General features: G+C 41.6%; 1 protein-coding gene across 6 annotated transcripts in view; it reads right to left on the reverse strand.

Moving 5' to 3' along the window:
• Positions 1-22908, reverse strand: part of NFIA (nuclear factor I A) — a 371542-nt gene that overhangs the window by 49518 nt on the left and 299116 nt on the right. For 5 of the 6 annotated variants that reach the window (XM_047728048.1, XM_047728045.1, XM_047728050.1 and 2 more), the window contains 2 exons: positions 9218-9396; positions 6740-6905 (listed from right to left, as the gene is read on the reverse strand). In XM_047728048.1, the coding sequence (XP_047584004.1) occupies positions 6740-6905; positions 9218-9396 (345 nt within the window). The remainder of the gene's footprint in view (positions 1-6739; positions 6906-9217; positions 9397-22908) is intronic. The other variant, XM_047728046.1, reaches the window with a different exon arrangement.

Raw genomic sequence — 22908 nt, forward strand, 5'->3', positions numbered from 1 at the left:
AGTTAAAACAAGATAATACATAGAAAAATACTTCTGAAGTGCCTGGGTACATAAATAAAAGCTCAGTGCTTTGTTGTGCTGTTATTAATTTCAGATAAGCAGACAGTTGTGGCTTCACAGCAACCAGAAATCATGTCCCATTGCTCTATAATTTGTATGAGGTAGGTATGGGGTAGTAGAAAGAGCATGGGAAGGCCTGCATTTGAGTCCCTACCAGGCTTCTATGGGAGTATAATCTTGGGAAAATCATCTGCAATTTCTAATGTCAGCTTCCTTGTCTATAAAATCCTGACCACACAGGACTCCTAGGAAGACAGAGCAAGATAATGTATTCATGTAAAGAGTTTTGCTAACTGAAAAGCACTGAACATACGTTAATTATTATACTACAAAATTTCCATCCCAGTCAAAGATTATTGTTATTTTCTTGGTTAACAGGTTCATATTCATTCATACAATGAATATATGTAAGATTCATGGAGATGTAAAAATAAATAATATAGGAAATTTGTTATTGCATGCTTCTACTTTAATACAGTTCTAGTTTTAAAAAATCAAAAGTTCATGGCTAAGAAGGCATGGAGAAAAATGTTTATAAGCCTTTTATGCATTCTTAAATTAAGTTTTTATGTTTTTAATTAATTAAAAAAAATACACATGTTTTATCTTCCATCATAATCCCAAAGCATTCTTTCTCTCCATTATAATTCTAGGCTAGGATGCCAATCTGTAATTTCTTTTCTGGAAAAGTCCATTTTTATAGTGTGATCTTGGTACTAACCTGTTACAGTACAATTAAGAAAAAGAATAGTGCATTTTGAATCCTCACACCACAAATAGGCCCAAACATAATGAGATATTTCTCCTATTCTTCAGCTGATGTTCTTAGGACACCAAGGAATAACCACTCAGTGTATTACATGTTTGAAAAGGAGTCCCTCCCCAATTAATGCATGATGCACATGGAAAAACTCAGCAAGCTGCAAAGAGCTTTCATAGGTAGGATGCTGTCATAATTAGTATCACTGGTAAGACACCTAATGGGCATGTCAAACATAATTTGGTCAAACCAAACTCTGGGCCTTGCCCCTCGCCCAGAATGGCTCTTTCTGGAATCTTCCCATCTCAGTTCATGGGAGCTCCATTCTTCCAGTTGCCCAGGTCAAAAACCTGGGAGTCATTGTTGTTTTCTCACTCTCTTTTCTCAACCCACATCTAATGCATCAGCAAATCCCATCAGCTCCCCCTTTCAAATAATTCTCACCACCGGTACTGCCCCCTGTTGGTGTCTGGATCCCTCAAACGGTATGTCACCTCCCTTCCTGCTCTAGCCTTCTCTGTTGGACCTCCTGGTCCCTAACTTACTAATTTACTTCAACTTGGATGACTATTTGTCCATAGGGAAGGGCACTGTGCCCTTTTGCATCCCTTCTGCCTGAAATAGCAGCTGGCAGGTAGAAGACACTCATCATATTATTGATTTTAAGGGGGGAAAAAAAAACAGCCTCTTAACTGGTCTCTCTGCTTTAATTCTTGCCCCTAGCAATCTGTTTTCAACAAAACCTTCAAAGTGTTTCTGTTCAAAACTAGGGAGTTATCACTTCTCTGCTACCTGGTCTCACTCAGAGCAAATGCCCAAGTCCTTACAGTGGCCTGTTGAGAGCCTACGTTATCTACCCTACTCCTCACTCCCAGCTCCCAGATTCTGCCCACCTTACCTCCAGCCTCACCTTCTCCTTTTGCCTACACATTCTGTTCTCACCACCCTGGCCAGGCATGCTGGCTGTTCCTTCTGCTTGGAAAGCTCTTCCCCTACAGTCTCAGTAAGAGACTCACCTTCCCACTTCCATCAGGTCTTTGTTCAAATTTCCTCTTCTCAGACAGGACTTCTCTGGCCACCCTAGGGACAGTCACACCCTCACCTCCAGGATCCGCTTACATGTCACCATCTTACATCATCCCTGCCTTTTACACTCACTGTTTTGTGGGTTGACTTTCTTCCCTCTCTACAACATGCACTCCATGAGACCAGGGAATTATTGAAACCTCTTTCATTTCTTGCTGCATCCTAGCACCCAGAACACGACTTGGCACATCGTTCATGGTCAATTACTATTTACTGAATGAATGAAAGAAGTGATAGTCTCTCAGTGGGTATCTAAACTTACAAAGGCATTAGTCAGTGGGAACAGGATACATCCGTTGTGAATTACTCTTACAGGTTATCTCTATTTATCACCATATCCTAAACAGACCCGGCATAGTAGTGTATCAATCTCTCTCCAAACAAATCACAATATAAAAAGTTCTTGAGAGAGAGAAATGCTAACTCCACCCACCCCCTGTTGTTGTTGTTGTTTTATGGCACTAGTAAGGATTTTTCCCATTAAAATGTATTTATTTCACAGGCAAATTCTTTCCCAAATCGGCCTTGCCCATGTGTTTCTGGCCACAGCTGCAAAGTGGGGTATTTGGTGCCAAAGGCAACTGGTTAGGTTAAAAATACATCCTCGGCTGTAGGCTGGCATCCATTTGTGTTTCATTATAAGATGGTATTAAAAATTACGCCTTGGACTCTTAACTGTCTACAGCATAGTGCATCTGTCACCCCAGTTTGTCCTGACAATCTGCCTGAGAGAGTGGGTACAGCAGTCAGTGGTAGTCCCGTTAACAGATAAGGGAATTTGAAGCCCAGAAATGTCGGTCATAGAGAAGACCCTTGGCAGGATTTCCTACTTTTATTTTTTTAAATCTTCTTTTACTGCCAGTCATCTGAAATCCCAAATAGAAAAGGCTGTCCTAGGTTCCACGATTAGTGTTTTTGAAAAAAAAAAAAAAAAAAAGCCTCAATTTCCGCCATACCACTGGGATGCTGAACATCGGTACTTAATACCTGATTCTTCTTGCTAAAGTTGAGCTCTAATAAACTGGCAAAGATAAAAAGGACCCAACCCCCCTGTGGTTTTAATTTCTAAGAAAGCACATAAATTATGAAACTGTATTTTTTGCCCTAAATTTTTATTCAGCGGTAATCTAATTTTAGACATCCCCTCCCCCCACCAGGCTGGTTTCTGGAGAAAAGTTCTACCTTCTTTCTCAGATTTAAAACGCCAGAATATTATCCCTACTAAACAGCATAGAAGTCGCTCTCTCCAAAATCATCTTTAGTTGAGTTCTCGGGCCTGGACCAAACTCCCTCCCAAAGTGCTCTTGTAGAACCCATGCCTGTGTCCCAGTGTTGCCTCCTGTATCCCAAGCAGCTAACACCTCTGTATCCCAAACAGCTAACACATCACGGGTGCTCACTATATGAGAGCTGAATAAGCAAATGGAAGAAGGTAGTCATCAAGATGAATGGGAAGAGAGGGGGAGGCGATTTCACTCTGATATTCGTACCCTTCCACATCCTTTTGTCCCTTTCCCGCGCTCACTTTCTATTCTCTACACTGCAGAGTTTCGAAGTAGAAACCAGGGGTGACTTGTCCTGCTCTTGCCATTCAGCCATCTGGACCTCCATGCTATGGTCTCTAAACAGGAGAGTAGACCCCCCTGGGAAGGCCTGTGGTGGTCCAGCACTGCCCATGACTGAAGATGTGACTGTGTAATTCGGGGATTCAGCATTAGGAAGCAAATTCGTCTACAGTTATAAACTAAATTCTCCAATAATAGAAGTGATAGTCTGGTCTTCCAATCTTGAGTTTTGCTTTTATTTTATTTATCAACTGGTTCAGAAATCAGGGCATGGAAGAGGATTTTGTGTGTGTGGGGGGAGGCCTGGAAGGGGTTTCTTAAATCTCTTCCCAGTGTGGACCAGTGGGCTTTGAGATTTTTAATTTGAAAGGCTTTCCCTACGTTATAACTTATGGGTCCCCCAGCCTACCACTCTTATTAATAAAGGAAAAGATAGTAAGGCAAGATATTGCTGTGAAATAACACATTATTGTGATTTCAGCAAACTCCAAAAAGCCCAGAAACAAGGGTTAGACTTTATGATGATAAAAGTATTTCTATGCCACAGCAGAACATTTTGTTTTGCCCTACACTCCTAGAATCATATGGTTCAAAAGTAAGTATCAGGGGTGTCTGGGTGGCTCAGTCAGTTAAGCATCTGCCTTCTGCTCAGGTCATGATCCCTGAGTCCTGTTTCCAGCCCTGTGCCCCTGCTCCCTGCTCATCAGGGAGTCTGCTTCTCCCTCTGCTCCCCACCTGCTTGTGCTAGCTCACATGTGCTCCTTGCTCTCTCAAATAAATAAATAAAATCTTTAAAAAAAAAAGTGAGTATCAAATTACCTGTATCAAACTTTTGGGCCTCTCTCTCCTGATATTCTCCTTCTCCCCAAAATCTTCAAACCTGTTCTAATGGACATGCAACCACATCAATTGGATTTGCTAGGACGCCCTCCAGACTTCTTCCCATAATGCTGAAGGAATGCTTGAGTCTGGCCATGACAGGATGACAGATACCTTCTCATACAAGACACTTGATTCAATCCATGGCATGGAATCCAGATGTAGGGACCCAAAGCCAACAATATTATTTAGAGGCTGAGTCACTCTATGTGTCCTACAGACCTATTTCTTCGTTACCCAAGCCTGGGGACCCTACTAGGCCAGAGTTCTGGCAGATAATAAGATGTTCCAATTTATTTGGTGGTGGTGCTTATCATGGCTGATTCCATACAACCCTGCCAGGCAGGGATCATCACTCACATTCCACAGATGAGGACACTGATTGGAAGAGAAGCACAGCTAGTGATGGGAAAGGTGGGGATCTGAGTCCTTATCTTTCAGTCTTCCATAACTGCACACGGTATCCCTAGTCTTAAATGGTGCCTGAGGGGCCCCATCCCTTACTGGAAAATGCACTACAGATGCAGGAGACAGTGGTAGTGGAGGGCAATGTGTAAACGGGATAGCTAGAGTATTACCACAAGGCTTTGAAAGAACTGTGTCATTGTCCTGCACAAATAGGCAGAAGATGAACAGAAGAGTGGTACATGGAGGTAATTAGGTGGCTACCAAACTATAGGCCGGCATTCCCCAGTGACCAGATTTAAATAGAGTTTGGGGACGGTGATTTCTCTAACTTGCTGGAAGATATTACATTAATGCACAATAAGCAGGACGCAGCTATGAGTCTCTGTTTCTCAGAAGCTTCTTTTTCAAGCTGAGCTTCCAAGATCCATAGACCAGGCCTTCTTTGTTTCCTAAATCAATAGATGTTCAGGTTTTCTCCTTTGTTGGAAAGGGTTGAACCACCTCTTATCAAGAGAAGTGGGTTCCCACAAAACTGCCCCTGGACCCTCAATCTTTTTGTTGTGATACCAGAATCTAAGCACAATGCCACTCACTTCCATATGTGTTATCAAAATGAGTAAATACTAGACAACCCAAAGTTCACCCTCAAAGACATGTCCACGAAGAGCTCCATTTTGGAGTGTAGTGTCTCCAGAATTAAATCCAATGAACACAGTGTCAACAGAAGCTTATTTTTCCTCTTTGGCTCTCTACCTCCTACACCCAAGACCATCATGTCCCCTAAACTGAAAGTATGGAACCTAAGAATCATCCTTCATTATAGTCAATGAAATGACTGTCCAGTCTCAGAGCGTATGTCTACAAAGTAACCCTCCTTCTGCTCTCGTCCATTCAACTTCTGTAATTGCTCTTCAAGTTCTTATCTTAACACTTCTTCCCTGGTCTACTCTAATCTTTTCTTCAGTACATTCCTTGCCTCCAGTCTCACTTTTGAAGAACTCCTTGGAGACCTGCTCTCCTTAAGATTACTGTCACATTTCCTACCCTTTCCTACACTTTGATCCCTCAGTAAAGCTTTAGGGAGGTGCTTATCACACCCTCTGTCAAGTTAGGTCATCCATCCATCACTTCAGAACTCTGCCTCTGGCCATCACTCTTTTTGACATCGTTCCAGGTACTAATAAAAGTCAAATTTGTGTGTTTGAGCTATTTCTATCCCTTTGTCATCTCTGAAATATTGGGAACTATCCCTCTAATTCAGCAAGTCATCATTCCTATCATCTAAAAAAGTTTGGAAATCTCATATTGTCTGATCACATGTTCCCATACTATTCAGAGAAGGGCCAAGAATTCTTTTCTGTTTCCATCCAATTATACTTTCTATCTCCTCCCCACCTCCGGTCCCCCTCCCCGCACCACACCTGGCCAAGCCAATTCCATGGCTACCAGCTCTGATCTTCTGCCAGGCTCTTACTCTTGGTGGGTGTTCAAGGTACGCACCTTTGAATTGTTACTTTGATTTAAACTGTTTTTTTTTTTTTAAACCTATTTGATGTATAAAGTGAACAGCCTTTATAGCTCATCAAGTACGTTTTTCTTGGATTGTAAGTTATGGCGGGGCTACACAAAAGGAACTTTTTGCTACTGGGAATTCATGCAAGTGGGCACCGTGTGATTATCAGGAGGAGAGCATTCAAAGCCACTCAAATAAGGTGCAAAATTTAGTAAGTCATATCTTGAGTTCAGTCTTGGGCATGTAGCCACACCAAACACCCGGTCATTTCCACATGTGTTGTCACTGATACTACCCACTAGTGGGGTTCACTGTGATCTGGTCTTGGCTCTGCAGACTCAGGCTGTCACCATCCCCGGGGATCTGGGTCTATCGATAGAACCTATGCAGTTAGGGACCAGACTTAAAAGAGGATTCCAGTAAATAGAGCTTGAAAAGCGACCGGCGCCTCGGCTCATCCATACTTACTTGGTGAGGTTGGGGAGGCTGCACCTCCTTCTGTTGACGTGGTTGGAGGCTTTGTGTCTGGCACCGGCAGAGGCACAGGCCTGGCCATCGGTGGTGGCGGCGGCGGTGGCAACATTGGGGTGGGAAGGAATGGGTTGTGCACTTTGCCTTGGCTACTCCCATTGGGCTGCGAAGGCAGGAGCAAAACAAAAGACGCAGAGGGAAAAGAAGAAACAGATATCAACCGTTAGCTGCTTCTGAAAACGAAAGACAATGCATTAGTTGCCTCTTATGTAAAATTACCAAGTATTCTAGCTGCTTGAATTCTTCCTTCAGAGTATAGAGATTAAAAAAACCGTTGGGTTGTTCTTGAGGCATTTCACAAAAGCATAGCGTCGGGCACACATGCTCAATGTATCCCAAACTTATCTCTCGAGTTACTTTGACCTTCTGTACATCCTGCGTCCCTAAAACGACCTGCCAGCATTTGCCTGGAATGCTTCACTTCTGTATTAACTGCTACCTTCATCATCATTCTCACGATTAGTATTTATTTAATACACAAGTGTTTTGTAGGTTGTGGAATTATTCCATACTGTCTACTTACACAGATATAATGATGTTGCCCAAATACGCATTTGAAATTAAAAATAATATTTTATTTTCACTCCTCAAAGTTGATATTATATAACATTTAATAAATATGTTAAGTGAACATAAAAAATTTCTTTCACATATTGTATAACATCAGGCACAGAAACTTTAGAATTGAGCTGTCAAAATTCTGCTAGGGAAAAATATCACTTCTAATTTTGATTTAAATTATATAAGCAAATGCCATAACCGTCATATTTATTTGGCTGCCTGATGTTAGAACAACCAAATCACAGCTCTTTGACAAAAGAAAGTTCCCCTCTGAAGAAAGCAATAAAATCCATTTTATTTTCAAGTTTTTCAAAATAGTCCCACGAAGAGAGACCTGCCTTAAACCCTATAAAATTTTGATCAAAATGCAAAACCGGGAGTTTGACAGTTATACAGGATAATGTCAGGACTATTTTTAAAAAAGTTAGAAACTTAAAAGTCAGATGCCTGATGCTGGTGATCACTTCAGATCTTTCATGGTCTCCCATGTGGCCTTTCTGACTCTGGACTTTGGGGACACTGTACACGACCAATAATCACAGCTGGTATTTGGGCTGTCATCCCAAATCAAAATTCAGGTGAAGGAGACCCAGTTGTCCCAGGCTTTTAAGTGTAAGCCTAATAACTTTGCAGAGGCGGCCTCAGCCAGCCCCTCACCCACGTTCTCTTATATATATATATATATATATATATATTTAGTATTGTTCTTCAAAGACTATCTCGTCTGACAGTCAGAATGCTATGCTTTCTTGCCAGCAAACCTGCTCGCATGTTATTCTGAGTGGGCTAAAAGTCAGTAAGTGAATGCTTTACAATAAGCCAAGCAAATGAATACACAAGCAAAAAGAAAAAAGGCCCCATATTGATTTGTTGTCTAGACAGAAATGTATCTGCTAACACATCACCAGACATTAGTCAAAGCTGCTGGTTCTGTCTCAGATATGCAGAATCAGGTATTTCTGCAAGGGAGGAAAAATCAGTGACAGGGCCGTGTGATATAATATTCTCAATTAGGCAGTAATAATGACAGCTGAACTGCGGCTTCAAGCGTAGCCCTTAGGAGAAAAGGAAGATCACATTTGGCTTTACGCTGGTCATTATTTTCTAGTCTTTATTATTATTAGTGGCCTTGGGACACCACTATCCAACTGTAAACACTTAGTTCAGCTTTGAAATAAAATTTGCGATTTTTAAAAATCACTTTTGCGTTTGGAATATCATCTCAAGTTGTGATTATTTGGTTTACTAGAGAAAAGATGAAAACATTCATTTGACGCTGTTGAATGCTGTTTAGCTTTATACAAAGATAAGTGGGAAAGATAACTACTTGCAGAGATAACAAACCATAATAAACTGTGCTTCCAGCATCTTGAGTTCAAGTACTGGTCAACTTGATCTAAAGTGTTAGAAGACTGTATTTTTAAAAAATATCAACTTAGTTGATCTGAAACATCTGTGCCCCCCTCTTCCCCCTACCTCTCCCTACCACCCCAAACCATTATTTAAAATTATTTGGTCTTTTTATTTGGTTCACTGCGTGAGCCCGAGGGTTAGTATACATGAGGTGGAATTATCAGCCCACAGACCTTAGAAGGTTATATGGTTCACCCTTGAGATGATTTATACCCATAAACTTGACAGTTGCGAACTTAACACAAACACTTTTTAAACCCTGGCCAATCACTCTTAGAGCAAGTTAACTTTCCCACAATCTAGAATAAATATGACATTTGTCTACAGTCCGTCAGCACAACATTAGAGCGCCCTGTCACATGGTCAGAAGGTCTCCCCTTGTTATTTTTACATTTGGGTACTATTTCTAAAGAAATCGGAAAAAAAAAGAGGTCTCCTTACATTGAGGAACCCCACCTGTCCAGCCTGCTGACCAGCATCAGGGCAGACAAGTTGGACAAACTCTTTCAGCGTCTCCTGAGGGTGATAGCGGATGGCTGGGTGAGAGAAGTAAGGCCCGGGCTGCTGGATAATGGGCGATGTCGGGAAATGAAGAGTCGACGGTGTTGCGTGCGGGCTTGCTGTAGGAAAAGAAAACGTCAGAGTCATGAAGAGAGAGTCCCGCCTTGCCACAGCGTCCACGCCCGATCCAACCTCCTTCTTCCTTTCCTTCCTGACCCAACTCACAGCACTGCTCACGTGGCTGAATTTAACATTGCCTAGGTCTGATAGATTTCCTTCTTTAAGGCTCTAAGACAAACATGGAGGTTAGATTAGCGTAGGGTTTCAGGCTGTCTTTCCATTTTCAGTGGACATGAGTTATACAGGCATTAATAATCCTTGGTGAAGCTGAAGATTATTCATTACCTTAAGAGCCTTTTTAATGAAGCAAGCAATAAAAAATGTATTTGGTAGATTAGACCTGATTTAACTGACATTACATATGACAAATTCTAGTTTGCACGTATGGTTCCTCTTCCATGCTGAGCTAACCCATAGACAATAATTCATTGTTAAAGCTCTTATACCCCTTTCAAGGAAATTTCTAGGGACTCATACAGGATGAAATTTTTTTGAAGTATGTAGTAAATGATCACCTAATGAACCTGTGCAATTTGGGTGCCTCGCTTTACATGGAAGGTTTAAGCAGCACTACCCCTCCCCCCCCTTTTTTTTTGTTATTTCAAAGCCAAACTCAGAAATGCATAAATATTAGAGCAGGGGAACCCACAGGCTGAGTAGGCAGTGACCCTTGCTCAACTGTGAGCCTTCTGTCCATAAAAATTGATAAAAGAACTCAGACAACGATGACTCCTTTTTATTTGAGCCCTGCTAAATTTTATTTGTACAAGAAGATTACATTAGATTAAAAAACTTATGTGAGCTGCTTGATAATGTCTCTGAGAGAACTTTTGCCCTTGAACTGGAAGCATGATTGATGAAATCTGCTGGAGAAGGAGAGCAGCCTAGGGGAAGGGTTGGGGATACTCAAACCGAGAAACACCAAGGTAGCAGCTCTCACTTCTCACTAAGGGCCAGCGAAACAGCTCTCAAATAAAAGCAGATGAGAATATTTATCTTGCCTTACTCTTTGCAGTTAAGTCTTCAAACTCAGGGAATCACTGCAAAGACCAAAGAAATGGCCCAGTTTCCGGAGAGGAAGGCTTTCCTAATACCAAAAGGGGCTTGTAGAGCAGACTAAGAAAGAGAAGCCACACTCCCTATCACACACCATAAGCGTGGCTGAGGACTATACAAATAATCCAGCCCCACTGACCATTGGGCATGGGTTCTTTGTTCCCTACTGGGATGGCTTTAGTTCTGGGGCACTTTCTGACTATTGAAATGGCTAGGACTTTCAGGTTCAGAATAGCATCTAGTTTTTAAAGAGTGAAAATGGGGGTTTGGAGTAGAAGCAATAGCCTAGTCCATGTCTTGCAGATGATCTGACGGGACCCCTTCATTCACAAAATGTTTAATCTATCCAATAAACACTAATGGGCTTCTACTGTGGTCAGGGGATACCACGGTGGGCCAACACAGACAAAATTTTATTTTCAGTCATACAATTGAGGGCATCTTGAACACAGCCTATTGAAACCAGAATTCTTGTCCTCTTCCTTCCTTTATACCTGCTCTCTTCCAATCTTTCCTGTCTTAGAAAATAGCTTTTCCATCTATATAATTGTTCACTGTCATATCCCCAGAACACCATTTGGTACTCAACAAATATTAGTTGAATGTACAATCATTGACTGAATGCAAGAGTGGTACAGAAATCAAGAACCACACAAGTCGACTTAAAACTTTTTTTTTTTCACCTGGCAAAAAGCCAGAGAGTTTAGGGATCTGTTATTTTCTCTGAGTTAAACAACCCATAAGTGAAGAAGTTAAATGGCTCTGGTCATCTCTTACTTTGCAAATGGTGCTTTAAGGAACCAAAGTTGTTTTGTTCATCTAATATGGTATGGTTTGTCTTTGCTGGTAGCAAGAACATTTGACCCCTCACCCTGCATTTGACCAAATAGTTTCTAGTCAGGGATGGAATGTGGCATTTCCCAAACAAGGCTGTGAATGTACTTAAGCATAACAAAATGATACACTCCACTTGGGCAGCATGTCAAACACAAAGGTGGGAACTCCACTGTCAAGAGTCCCCAGCAAGCAGACCTTAATGATAAAGTGACAGTGCTTCAGGTGCTCAATGGAAAGTGATAAATGATTGTTTGATTATGAAAAATTGTGGTGGCCAACAGAGAATGCAAGGGAAAATATTCACTTGAGTAAAGATCAGGTGGATAAAAGTTAAAGTTGATAGAGGGAAGAGTTCAAGGATCTTGGAATCCCTCCCTTTGACTGCTAATAAACATCCTAGCACTCTTTGTTACTAAAAGGATATCATTAGCAACTTAACTTTAGACCTTCGTTTCTTTATTATATTTTACTAAAACAATTCACCTTTTCCTTGTGGCACAGAGTTTAACACAAACCTAAGAACACATGGTACTATATGAAATTAATTCTGCAATGACTGACTTATAAGGACCAATTAATTCTTAATTAGTACCAGGAAATCATTTAGCCTGTAGTTTCAAATTAGGCAACTGCTGAGTCTGCATTTCCAAGGGTTATCCCTCACAACCCTTACTTTCTCATGTCTTGGACTTTCTGGTGTTCAGCCATTAGCTTATTGTGGAACTGGGTATATCAATCATTCAAGATCTTGAGCTTTAATTTCTTCAAACAGAAAATAGTTGTGTTACAGACATTACACAGACCTCTTAAAAATTATTAAATACAAGCTATTTCTCTAGATAAACTGCTAGTATCACTCTTTTACTGGATGAGACCCATGTTCGTCCGTTCTCTAAAGCCCAGCCTTCAGCAACATCTAAATTTGGATTTTCTTCTTTCCTAGTTCTTTCTTTTCTCTCTTTTAGCTTGACTTAGATGTTTTCATCGTGCCTAAGTTTTTGCTGAAGTCGTCTCCAATCATTTTAGAAAGTTCCGTTGGGGTCAAATCAGTCCATCACTCAATCTGTAAAATTCACTAAACGTACGTTGAGATCTTCAGATCAGGGTCCCACAGAAGAGACACTACCACTTGGGAGAATTCTACGGTTGCGAATCTGGCGTGGTGCTAATGCAATCCACAAAGAAGGGTCTCCGTCCAAATTTTTGACAGAGAAAAACATCTCTTATGGATGTGTGTGCTGTGAGTAGTTGACACAATAAAAAATTATAGCACATTATGTCAATGCATATTTAGCTCCTTTAAAATGTGCATTATTTACTTGAGAGTCAATAAAGGCTTTTCTCAAGTGGTTAGTTTATTGCGGTGCATCCATCTGTATCCATGTTGATGTTAATACAATTTTGTGTATTAAAAGGCACTACAAAATTGGCTGCTTCTGGGGTCTAATACTCTGAGTACCCTAGGCCAAGAGCAGCGGAGAGTGTCAGAAACACTCAGCTCTGGGTGGATCTCACTACCCGCTTAGACTTTAACCAGAGGCCAGACTTATTTAAAACAGCCGCTGGGCTTTTTCACAAACAATGCAAATGAGAAGGAAGGAAATTGGATCTGGTTTCTCTGGCTAGAATGGCACCGCCTACACCTTCTGAACAAAGTAGCCACAATTCAAGAAACCGGGAGCCAGAATTTCCCAAAGGGGGTAGGAGCTCAGTTATTTATTACAAAATGATCATATTACTGGATGCTTAAAAAGAAAGCAGGTCAGGCGGGTTGGTTTACTTGTTTGTACTCTGCCCCCGTCCCTCGGCCCGCTTCTTTAAAAAGATTTTCTTGGTTTTAGTTTGAAAGAGAAAAAGCTAAAAATTCAACACAATATGTGTTTTTATTTTTAACTTAAAAATGCTTTCTCCCTTAAAGCAGAATGAGGACTGGGGAAGGAGAAGGTCAAGGTCATTACTGTATTATTGTGTATTTGGGGAGACTTATTTGATCCAAGTGACTCTTGGTCTGAGTCCTCCATAGGGAGGAGGACTTATAGACAAATATTCTAGCTCAAAAAAGATAGTATTAGGGAGGCATAGCCACATAGATTCGGAAGCTCATACTTCATTCTTTTATAAATCTTGGGAAAGAAAAAGAGAGAGGAGAGTAATCCCGCCTTATCATTTTTAGCAGTTTTGCCCAAACTCAACCTCCAAGAATTCTAATAACCTTCCCGCATATTTTCTCAAACCAGAATTCATGGGTCGAAATATGTTCTAGTATTTAACCTGCATATTGCTTTAATTGCTTTATTCCTTGTCCACAAACCATCAGAGATTCTCCCAGATTGGAGAGAGACTTGGGTCCATTGCATGTGGCTTTCTGGCAATCTTAGAGTCTCTTGTCTGGGAAGCTCCAAAGAAAAGCCATCAAGAGAGCAGCGCAAATAAAACCTAATCCCCCTTTAGGTGCCATGTGCTCTTAAGACAGTGTGACACACAGCCTTCTTCCCTCACAGGGGGAAACATCACTCCCAAGCCTTGGCATTTGTAAAACTTCACAGTCTTACCATTCGTCGACCCTAAGTCAGGGGTAACAAGTGAGAGTCCAAACTGTTTCTGTGTTAGCGCCGTTACCAGAAAAAGCCACTCGTCCCTTCAGCGGTAAGATGTTCTTTAGACAAAAATAACCATTTCTGTAGAGCAATGGGTGGCATTAAGAACTCCTGACTACTCATATTTAGAAGTAAAGATTTTAATAAGGCAGAACTCTAAGAGGAGAAGAAAATGGAAGAAAAAAAAAAGAAAGAAAACCTGTACTAAGGGAAAAAAGCCTTCCACAAAGGCAAATGGAATTTGAATTATTTGGGTCGTCAACTACTATGTACTTGGCTTCTTCAGAAATTCAAAACCACCGTATATGACACCACTGTAGCTTACTTAAAGCTGAGAAATGTATCTTAATGGTCCATAGCTATAATTTATAAGTCATACGTAAGTGAGACATGCCACTTACCAAAGCCCAGGAGTCTGGAGTTATGGGATTTTATTTTAACAGAGACACAAGGAAAGGGGAATTGGCAAAGGTTTTTCAACCTTGAGGAGGTGGAGCCTTTTCTAAATAAACAGACTAAATAACCAAGCCAAGGTTTTCAAAACATATAGCACCCATCTTCAACATCGCCGAGATGCACATCAAAGACCTGAATGTCATATGAGAGAAACATATCTGACATCTCATGACACCTGGTAACGCACTTTGTATTTTTATTACTGCTAACCGAAGTAACTTTATGCTACACTGCATTTCCTAGACAGTTGGTATATTCTATTCCATTTGAATTAAGGGGATCCTCAGGTTGGAGATCAAATTCCAATGTCTCCTGGAAAAACAGACAAAAAGGTGGAGGAGTGGGAGGGCAAGGTCTTTTAAAGTTTTTATTTAGATCAATTTTATCTACCGAAAGACCCTTCCTGTGCTGGGGTCCTGTCTTAGAATCTAGACCCAGGGTTGGCACACATCTTTTGAAAGGGCCAGAGAGCAAAGAGTTTTCAACTTTGCAGGCCACGCCGGTCTCTGCTGTGCTTATTTGACTTCGCTGCTATGGGACAGAAGTAGCTACAGATATCACACAAATAAACAAGTGTCGCCATGTCCCAATAAAATTTTATTTTCAAAAACAGGCAGAGGACTGGATTTGACTTGTGCGCTATAGTTCGTGGGCCCCTGGCATAGACGCACATAACCCCTGTTCACCCTCCAGACACCTGCCATGCTGTGCTCATGAGTTGAGCCCCTGGTGATCCCTGCTCTTTCCACTTCTTCCCTACCAAACCCCATCCTTCTCCTGGTCTTTTTTCTGCTGAAGACTCACCTTTTTGAAGCTTTCAAGGCAATCTGCTTGCCTTCTGTATTTCTACCAACTACCCATTGTCACTCTTTTTTTCTCTTTGATGGGAGTTTGTACCTTTGGACTACCTTCATCCACTCCTGCTCCCATTTCCCACTATAGCCCTTTGATTATCCCTCTTCACCATTATTTAACCTGCTTTGGTCTGGGCTGGTTTCTCACACCTGTGTGTGTATAATTTTAAGTTATGAGTCCAAAAAAAGTAGAGATATAATATGAGGACTGTGGGCTTTAGAGTCCTATAGGTACAGATTTAAATTCTAGGTCTTTCACTTACCAGCTATGCTTTAAGTTTCTGAGCTTCTCTATGACTCAGTTTTGCTATCTGTACAGTGGGGCTAAGAATACCTCAAGATTTTTCTTAGGATCCAGTGAGACAAAGTATGTAAGACACACGGTATAGTTCCTGACCATGTGGGTTAGTGATCCATAAATAGCTTCTTTTATTGGTAATACTATCATAAGTAAGGATGGGGATGAGGATGGGAGATAAATAAACTGAAATTTGTTCCTATTTGCTAAGACCTGTTTGGATTATATAATACACAAGAGAAAAGGAATATTAAGTAAGAGTAAGAGGGGCCTACTGCCTATCTATCACTTGGACAAATGGATACTAAATATTGTTGAAAGAATAGATACTATCAGTATGGATATGATAAGGGTCTCGAAAAAAAAAAAATCCCTTAACAACCAAATGTAAAACAAAGCAGCAGTAGCAACAACTTTGATCTAATGGTCATAGATACAATGACCTATAAAGACTGTTTTTGACCAAGTATACTTTGACCCCGTATCTTTGCTTAAATCTCAAACTCTGACAATCCAGAAACTTAGAACTATGGGACTATCTCCCTCTAGACTCTATTTTTCACATAGATCTACAGTTTTTGAGTGTTCATACTGGCCTCCCCCTTAACCATGTGGACCCCTGCTACCCAGGCACATGTCCAACCTAACCCAGAATCTAAGCATGTCTTCTTCCAACCCCCTCAAACCCAGATACAATGGAAATTTCTATCATTCTATCTGTTTCTGGGAGTTGTTTATCGGAGATCTCATACATGTTAATGCTAAAAAAAAAAAGTTTTTAAAGACAATCTGGAGTACTTTTAAGAAAAAATTTCTAATTATTATTAATTTTGGGGGGGAAAAATTTCTAACTAGATTAAAGGACCTTAGTTTTGTTTCTGCTACTACTTGGCTTATAAATACAGGCAACTTCTTTCTCTTCTAGTTTTCTCCTCTATAAAACGTAGTTTGTGCTCAAATGTTGATGCTCACCTAGTTTTGCATTCCAGTGGAACTCTGTCTCTGGGATTATAGTTACAAATACTCAGTAAAATTGATCCATAGTGGTAACACTGAAATCTAAAATATCTGAAACAAGGGGGCATGTACCCCTTAAAAGAAATTATTTTTAAAATGTTTCTGAGATACGAAGTTATTATTTCTGGACACAGTCTTTAAGACATCCTGGCTTTGGGAAGGCTCTAATTTTTAGAGTTTTAAAATCCCCGAGTGAGCCTGTTCAAAGTTCTGTGACACAGAGCTCCCGTCTTGGGATCCTGATAGGACCGCCTCTCTGAATATGCCACGTTTGCACACCACTTGCCTAGGCCGCCATGATGGCTAGTGTGAATTATGTTCAAATACCACACAGCAGCAGTGATGATTGGAAATACAAAGAGGGACTGTTTAAGAAGCAAAGTGGACAAGAATCCTACTCCATGAAGAAAACCTGAGCTTCTATGTTACGGGCAAGCAATACTAAGAAATAAGAGATGAAGAATAAGAAACCCGGCAAAACACTTGAGGAAAAAAACAACCCCACAGACTGGGTGATCACAGAGGGGAACAGAAATAGGCAGGGAGTCCTCTCACAGCCTGTTGGAAGTGTACTGGAATTACAAACGCAGTCCTGCAAAAGAGAATTTCCAAAGTCAAGTCCGTGGAGATGCTCCAGCCTCTCGGAGAATTATTGGTAGTTTGTGAGCGTTTGCCGACATGGGGGTAAAAAAAAAAAAAAGGCAAAAAAAAAAAAAACCAAGCAAATAAACAACTATGAAACCCATGATAAACATAAAAGCACGGGCTGATTGGCAGCCGTTCCCCCACCAAATCGTCAGATTTACGGTGTAGTGTAAGCCCCTATTTCTGAGAGACAGGATTACTAAGGCAGAGGTTATTTTCAAAGGATCCTTCTGAACTCCAAGTTATCTTCCTGAATACACCCTGTAGGATTGGAGCATTTACTCCTACTGTGGTAGATTTCACACAAAGGGAGGAAGAAAGAGAAGAATTAGTCCAGTGTCTGAAGCCAGGGGTTCAAGCTTTTATCCCAGGTTGGGTATCAGATAGCTCTGTGTGTCAGCCTCCTGGCTCCCTCTACTGCAAAATGGAAATCATATGTCATGTTTGGGTTTTAGAGCTCAACTCCTCTGTGCTTGAAATCATCACTCCCTATCCTAATCCATTCAAAGTCACTTAACATTTCTGAGCCCAAATTTCCTTATCTATAAATTGGATAAAATAGCCCAGAAAAAAAAAAAAAGATTTTTCTCAGGATCAGAATTAATTCTACTTCCATGGCAGTGCTCGTTCTTTTAAAAAGTATGTGTTAAGAATCAGCTATGTGCTAGACATTATATTAGACTGTGGGTTATTTACTATTCCTAGACTGTTTTTTTTTAGGACAAATTAAGGTATATGAAAAATAATCAGGATCATATAATGTAATGTGGCAACATGAGATAACTAGGAGTCAAAAGCTGGACTGTTTTCATGGACCTGGAAGCCTATGCATGGGCTAACAGTCACTTTCTAGTCCCTAATTTACCTGAGCTCTGCAAGTTCTAACTGCAGGAATCAGTCACTACAGAGAGGGAGAAAGCTGAGCTCATTGCCCCAAGTTCAGGACAGCTTTGTTATCTCCAGCAGTGGACAGCTAGTAGTTTTGTCTGCCCAGCAGTTCTTCACCATTCCCTCTGGAAACAGAGCTCTCATGGTTTTTGGGGGCACCTATCCTTCCCTCAGCCCCAGCCTAGGTAGTTAGAGTGGCCTCAACCCTATCCCTGGCTCGGCAAGTAGGTATGTAACCCAGGCCACATGAGTGAGAAACCCCTTTATCTTTTAAACATAAGGATTTAGTGACCCAAGCAAAGGACCCAGACCAGGACAATCAGAGCCATAAGCATCCAGTAGTAGAGCTCTACCCAGATCAACTGTGAAAAAGCTATTCTCTTTCACCCTTGGGGTTGTTACATTGGTGGAAATAAAGCCTGGAGCTGCCCACATCATTAATGCCACAGTCTGAGGGGATTCAGCCTAAGAATGAAGTTCACACAGAAGAGAGCAGAGCTGAGGGAGAGAACAACACATACAGATTTCTGAGGGTATCACCTGGATCCAGCTCTAACTGAAGCCATCCACCCTCAGACTTTCTAGTTGTAAGCACCAGTCCATGATTTTCTTTTGGAGGAATAGAGGGATGGTGAAGGAATTTGGTTGGGTTTCTTTTACTCGTAAGAATATTTCACTTGAAAGAGTCTATATGAACATATCTTCAAAGCATTCATGACCAGCTATGCAACAAGTTTGCAACTTTTACTGTAGTGTTCAGGAACTGGGAGATTTGGGAAGATCTGGAGATATCCCTCAGGGATGCCAAGGTTTTCTAAGTTTATATCGCATGCCAATGGAAAGGACTGACACAAACTGACACACATAAATCCAACCCCTCACAAATACTTCAAATACTTGTGCGGGATTATCCCTTTCTTGACTTCACTGTTCATTAATCTCATCATAGTGATAATGATTTGTTTCCTATCTACCTGTTTGGCTAGACTGCAGGGGCAAGACTCATCTGGTTTGTTCATTAGGGCCTAGCGCCATGCTTGGCAGATGGTAAATGCTCAATAATTACCTGCTGAATCGATTTTTATAAACAACAGACTCTTGTTAACCAAAGAGGTGCTTATCTTATTCTAGCAAGACCATACCTGAATGAAGACAAAGCCAAGAGAAGTCTCTACCATGGCTGAAGGGCTACCTATCAGGGGAGGGAGCTATTTACTTGCCTCACTGAGCAGATGCCCCTGTTCTCCAACCAGGCAAGAGCAGTGAGATGGGGTAACCAGGCTGCCTCACTTCCCTGAGACCACATGTCCTGCTCTGGGCATCTGTGGCTCCTCCCAGAGAGGAGAAACATGCATTCCTTCCTGACCCACAGGAGCAGGTGGGAAGAGTAGGCTGGGGATGAGGATAGAGGAATGAAGGAAATGAGAACTCTCTCCCGAGAATCACATGCAAAGAAAGCACATGCAGGTATGAGGATAAAAGAAGTCATTGCAGAGGTAGGGAACATTTAGTCATTATACTTATGACAGTTCCCAGCCCTTTCCATATGCCATTTCACTTCCTCTGCCTCCTCATGTTTTAACGTTTTATACAGGTGGGAAAACAAAGGCAGGTAGAAGATAAGTGAGTCGCACAAGCATCTGCAGAGTCCAACTGGCCAGCCAGAACCCAAATTCTCTGCTGGCTGACCCCACAGCCCGCGCACAGTGCACGGTGCTCCGTGGCTCCCCTCTGAATTCTTCCTCGGAGGTCAAATGGTTTATTTCCCCTCTGAAGTTTTTGTTCACAGGTCCCTTATTATTGTATCAGAACCTGGCAACTCTGATGTTGTCCACGTTGTGTTTTGCACATCAGAAAAAGGAAGTGTTTGACTGGGGCCGGGGGTGGGGGGCCGTGGGGAGAGAAAGCAACCACCATTTCTTATGAAGAAATGGCACTTGACGACTGGAAATGTACCCTGGAAATATACATTTTAAACAACCTTCTCTATGTGTGATTAAGTACACTAATTTCAACAATACAAAGGAGGCGGCATGAAATGGGTGACTCTCTGGGATACTGCGACCACATTAATAGGGCTGTCCATTCCCATTTCAAGTGTCTATGCTCACCCTCCCTGTACACCCCCACCTACACAGATGATAAGCTGATACTACATAAACCTTGTTAAAGCCACAGTACTATGCTATAGTAATTCACTTAACTTTAACATGATTTATGGTTCTGTCAATAGGGGAGGTTGAAAACCCTGCCCTGAAGCTTCAATGTGAGCCTCATATTTAAAACAGCAATTGTGAGCGTGTGTGTGTGTGTGTGTGTGTGTTTGTGACAGAAGAAAATATTCCACATAAAGAGGAGATAACAAGTCCAATACTGACTTTTTTACTCCACTCTGAAAAGAGGAAAATAAAGAATGAGTCCAAACATGGAATCCACATGATATTAAGCTAGACCAAGAAGAAAGAACGACTAGGGATTTATCTGGTTATGTGATTTATAGTACAAGCCATACCGGAAATCTCATCAATGAGACAATTTTAAAGAAGACTTGCTGGGAACCCTGCCTTCATCATGTGTGCTTATGTTGGGTCTATGGTGGGGGAGCTGGGGAAGGAGGAGAGGAAGAGAGGGAGGGAGAGACAGAGAGAAGGAGAGAAAGAGGCCAGGAATTCCAAGGGAGAGCAGCTTCTTTTGTCAAGATGAGTTTAAATCTCGGCCCACGGCCCAAGTGGTGAATCACCCTATCTCTCTCTCTGGCACTCACCCTGGGGGCATTTCGCGTCTTTAAGAGATTAAGGAGCCAACTGGTCTTGTTGCTCTAACCTGTCCTCCTTGGGACCACATATTAGCACGATTCCCCTGCAGAAGAGCTCTCTTTAGAAGTTTGCTGCAGGGATGACAAATTAACCCAGCAGGGTGTCCCACACATCTATCTCGGTACAAATTATTAGTGTAATAGAGCTTTTAGTTATGCATTTATCTAGTAATTATTGAACGGTTACACAAAACCAAGCTGAGCAGCCACGGCCTTTATGAGGTTCGCTCAGTGGGTGGCCTTACAGTTAATTTAGGATAGTTTTCCACTAAGCAGTTCACTTGCAGACAAATTAGCTCAACAGCCTTCTCCTTTAAATATTTTCCATGTCATAGTGAAACTCTTTACAATACAATAAAGGTACAGTTTTAATTACACGCTTCCTGACTTTTGTTTAGTTGTAGTTTTAAAACATTCGCTGGCACTCTTTTTTCCTGTGGCTGGGCAGTAGTAGCTGGTTGTAAGTATCTGGCTAATGAATTTAATAATTTCCTGAATTGGGACTTAAAGGATCTTTGCTCAAAAGCTGGCTTCCCTCTTTGCCATCCAGCTCCTTCAAATCCCAGTCGACAGCGTCTCCCACTGGGCTAGACACCAGCACCTGGGCTGACCCTGACCAACGTTCACAAGCCCTACTGGCTTGTCTTTCAATGCCTCTCAAAGGTGGTACGTGTTCGGTCTACGATGCCCGCACTTGGGAATCCATTCTGGCATTTCTTATTGTAGAGTGACAACGTAACGTTGTCTCAAATGACATACTCCAATAATAAATAAACACCTTGTGTCTGCTGGCAGATTCTTTCCGCACCTTGTTAGCAACAGGTACTTAATTGCTTCTCATTTCCCTGAGATGATTCAATTGCACTAAACCAGGAGAGACAAATTAGATTCAGCTCCTTGGAAAGGAGCGCCGGTGGGTTCTACAACTAAGTTAAAAGCTTTCCTAAGAGGCAAAGAAGTTTGCAGACACGATGCGAGAAAGCTGCACACACCTATCACTTAGATCGAGGGGGGCCCGTGCCAAGGGAGGGGTGCCGTGGTGATGGTGGCAATAGAGGGAGGACTTCTTGCGGGTCCTTAATGTTGACAACCAACTTTGTAACGCTACAGCAAATATTCTACAAAAAGGGGATCACATCCCCTCAAGCTTGGTATTTCTCCTAATGCCTGGCAAGGTAGAAGCTCTTTCCTTAAGGCAAAGTGAGTATGTACTGAGCATTTATTTACTAGGCGGTGCATCTCCCTAAATCCCACCGAAGACATGCACTTGGATATTATATTACCATTCCGCACGGAGGATGGAAACAACTCCCTATTATTCCCAGACTTTCTGTGTATCTTCAATCCAATCCATGCAGCCACTCATGTATTCAACAAATGTTTGGCAAGTGCTTTCCTTATGGCAGGCACGATGCTGAGGGACACAGGTAGGAAGGAAAAAGCCATGGTTCCTGCTCCAGGGGCCCCTGCCATCTAGTGATAACTGCTGCCTTCACATTTTGCCTCTCCTCTCCTTCCTCCTCTATTATTGTCTATGAATCCACACTCCTCCAACCTTTCCTGGTGACCTCCACTTCCTGGAAGGTGATCTCAATTCTCATAATTCTCTAAAGTATGTTTTTCTTGGCCAAACTTGGGAGATATTGTTAACCGCAGACCCTTAGATGTTTCATCACTAAGAGCAGGATCCCTGCCTGAATCACGAGGATCTTGGACTTAGAGAGGTTTATAGAGCATATAAACTTCTGACTACCTCTCCAAACAGAAACGGGCATGACTCTTGCAAAGCCACACAATAAATCTTTGGTTTATGTGGCTATTGTTTCGGCATATCTTATGTATATTTTTGGTACCGGGGCAATTTTACTTCTAAATTCCCTTCAAGGGTGTATGTTTTTTGAGTTATAAAGAAGCGAGTGGTTTAGCTTCATGCTCACGTGGTGTACATTTTTAATTCCTCAGTACCTAGTTATCGAAAAGCACAATTTGTTGCCGTTGCTTTGTTCTGCAGGGTTACAATGAGAAGGCGCTCCGTGGGAGAAGAGGGC

This window comes from Lutra lutra, chromosome 4, assembly GCF_902655055.1.
Source record: "Lutra lutra chromosome 4, mLutLut1.2, whole genome shotgun sequence".
NCBI classification, from domain to species: Eukaryota; Metazoa; Chordata; class Mammalia; order Carnivora; family Mustelidae; genus Lutra; species Lutra lutra.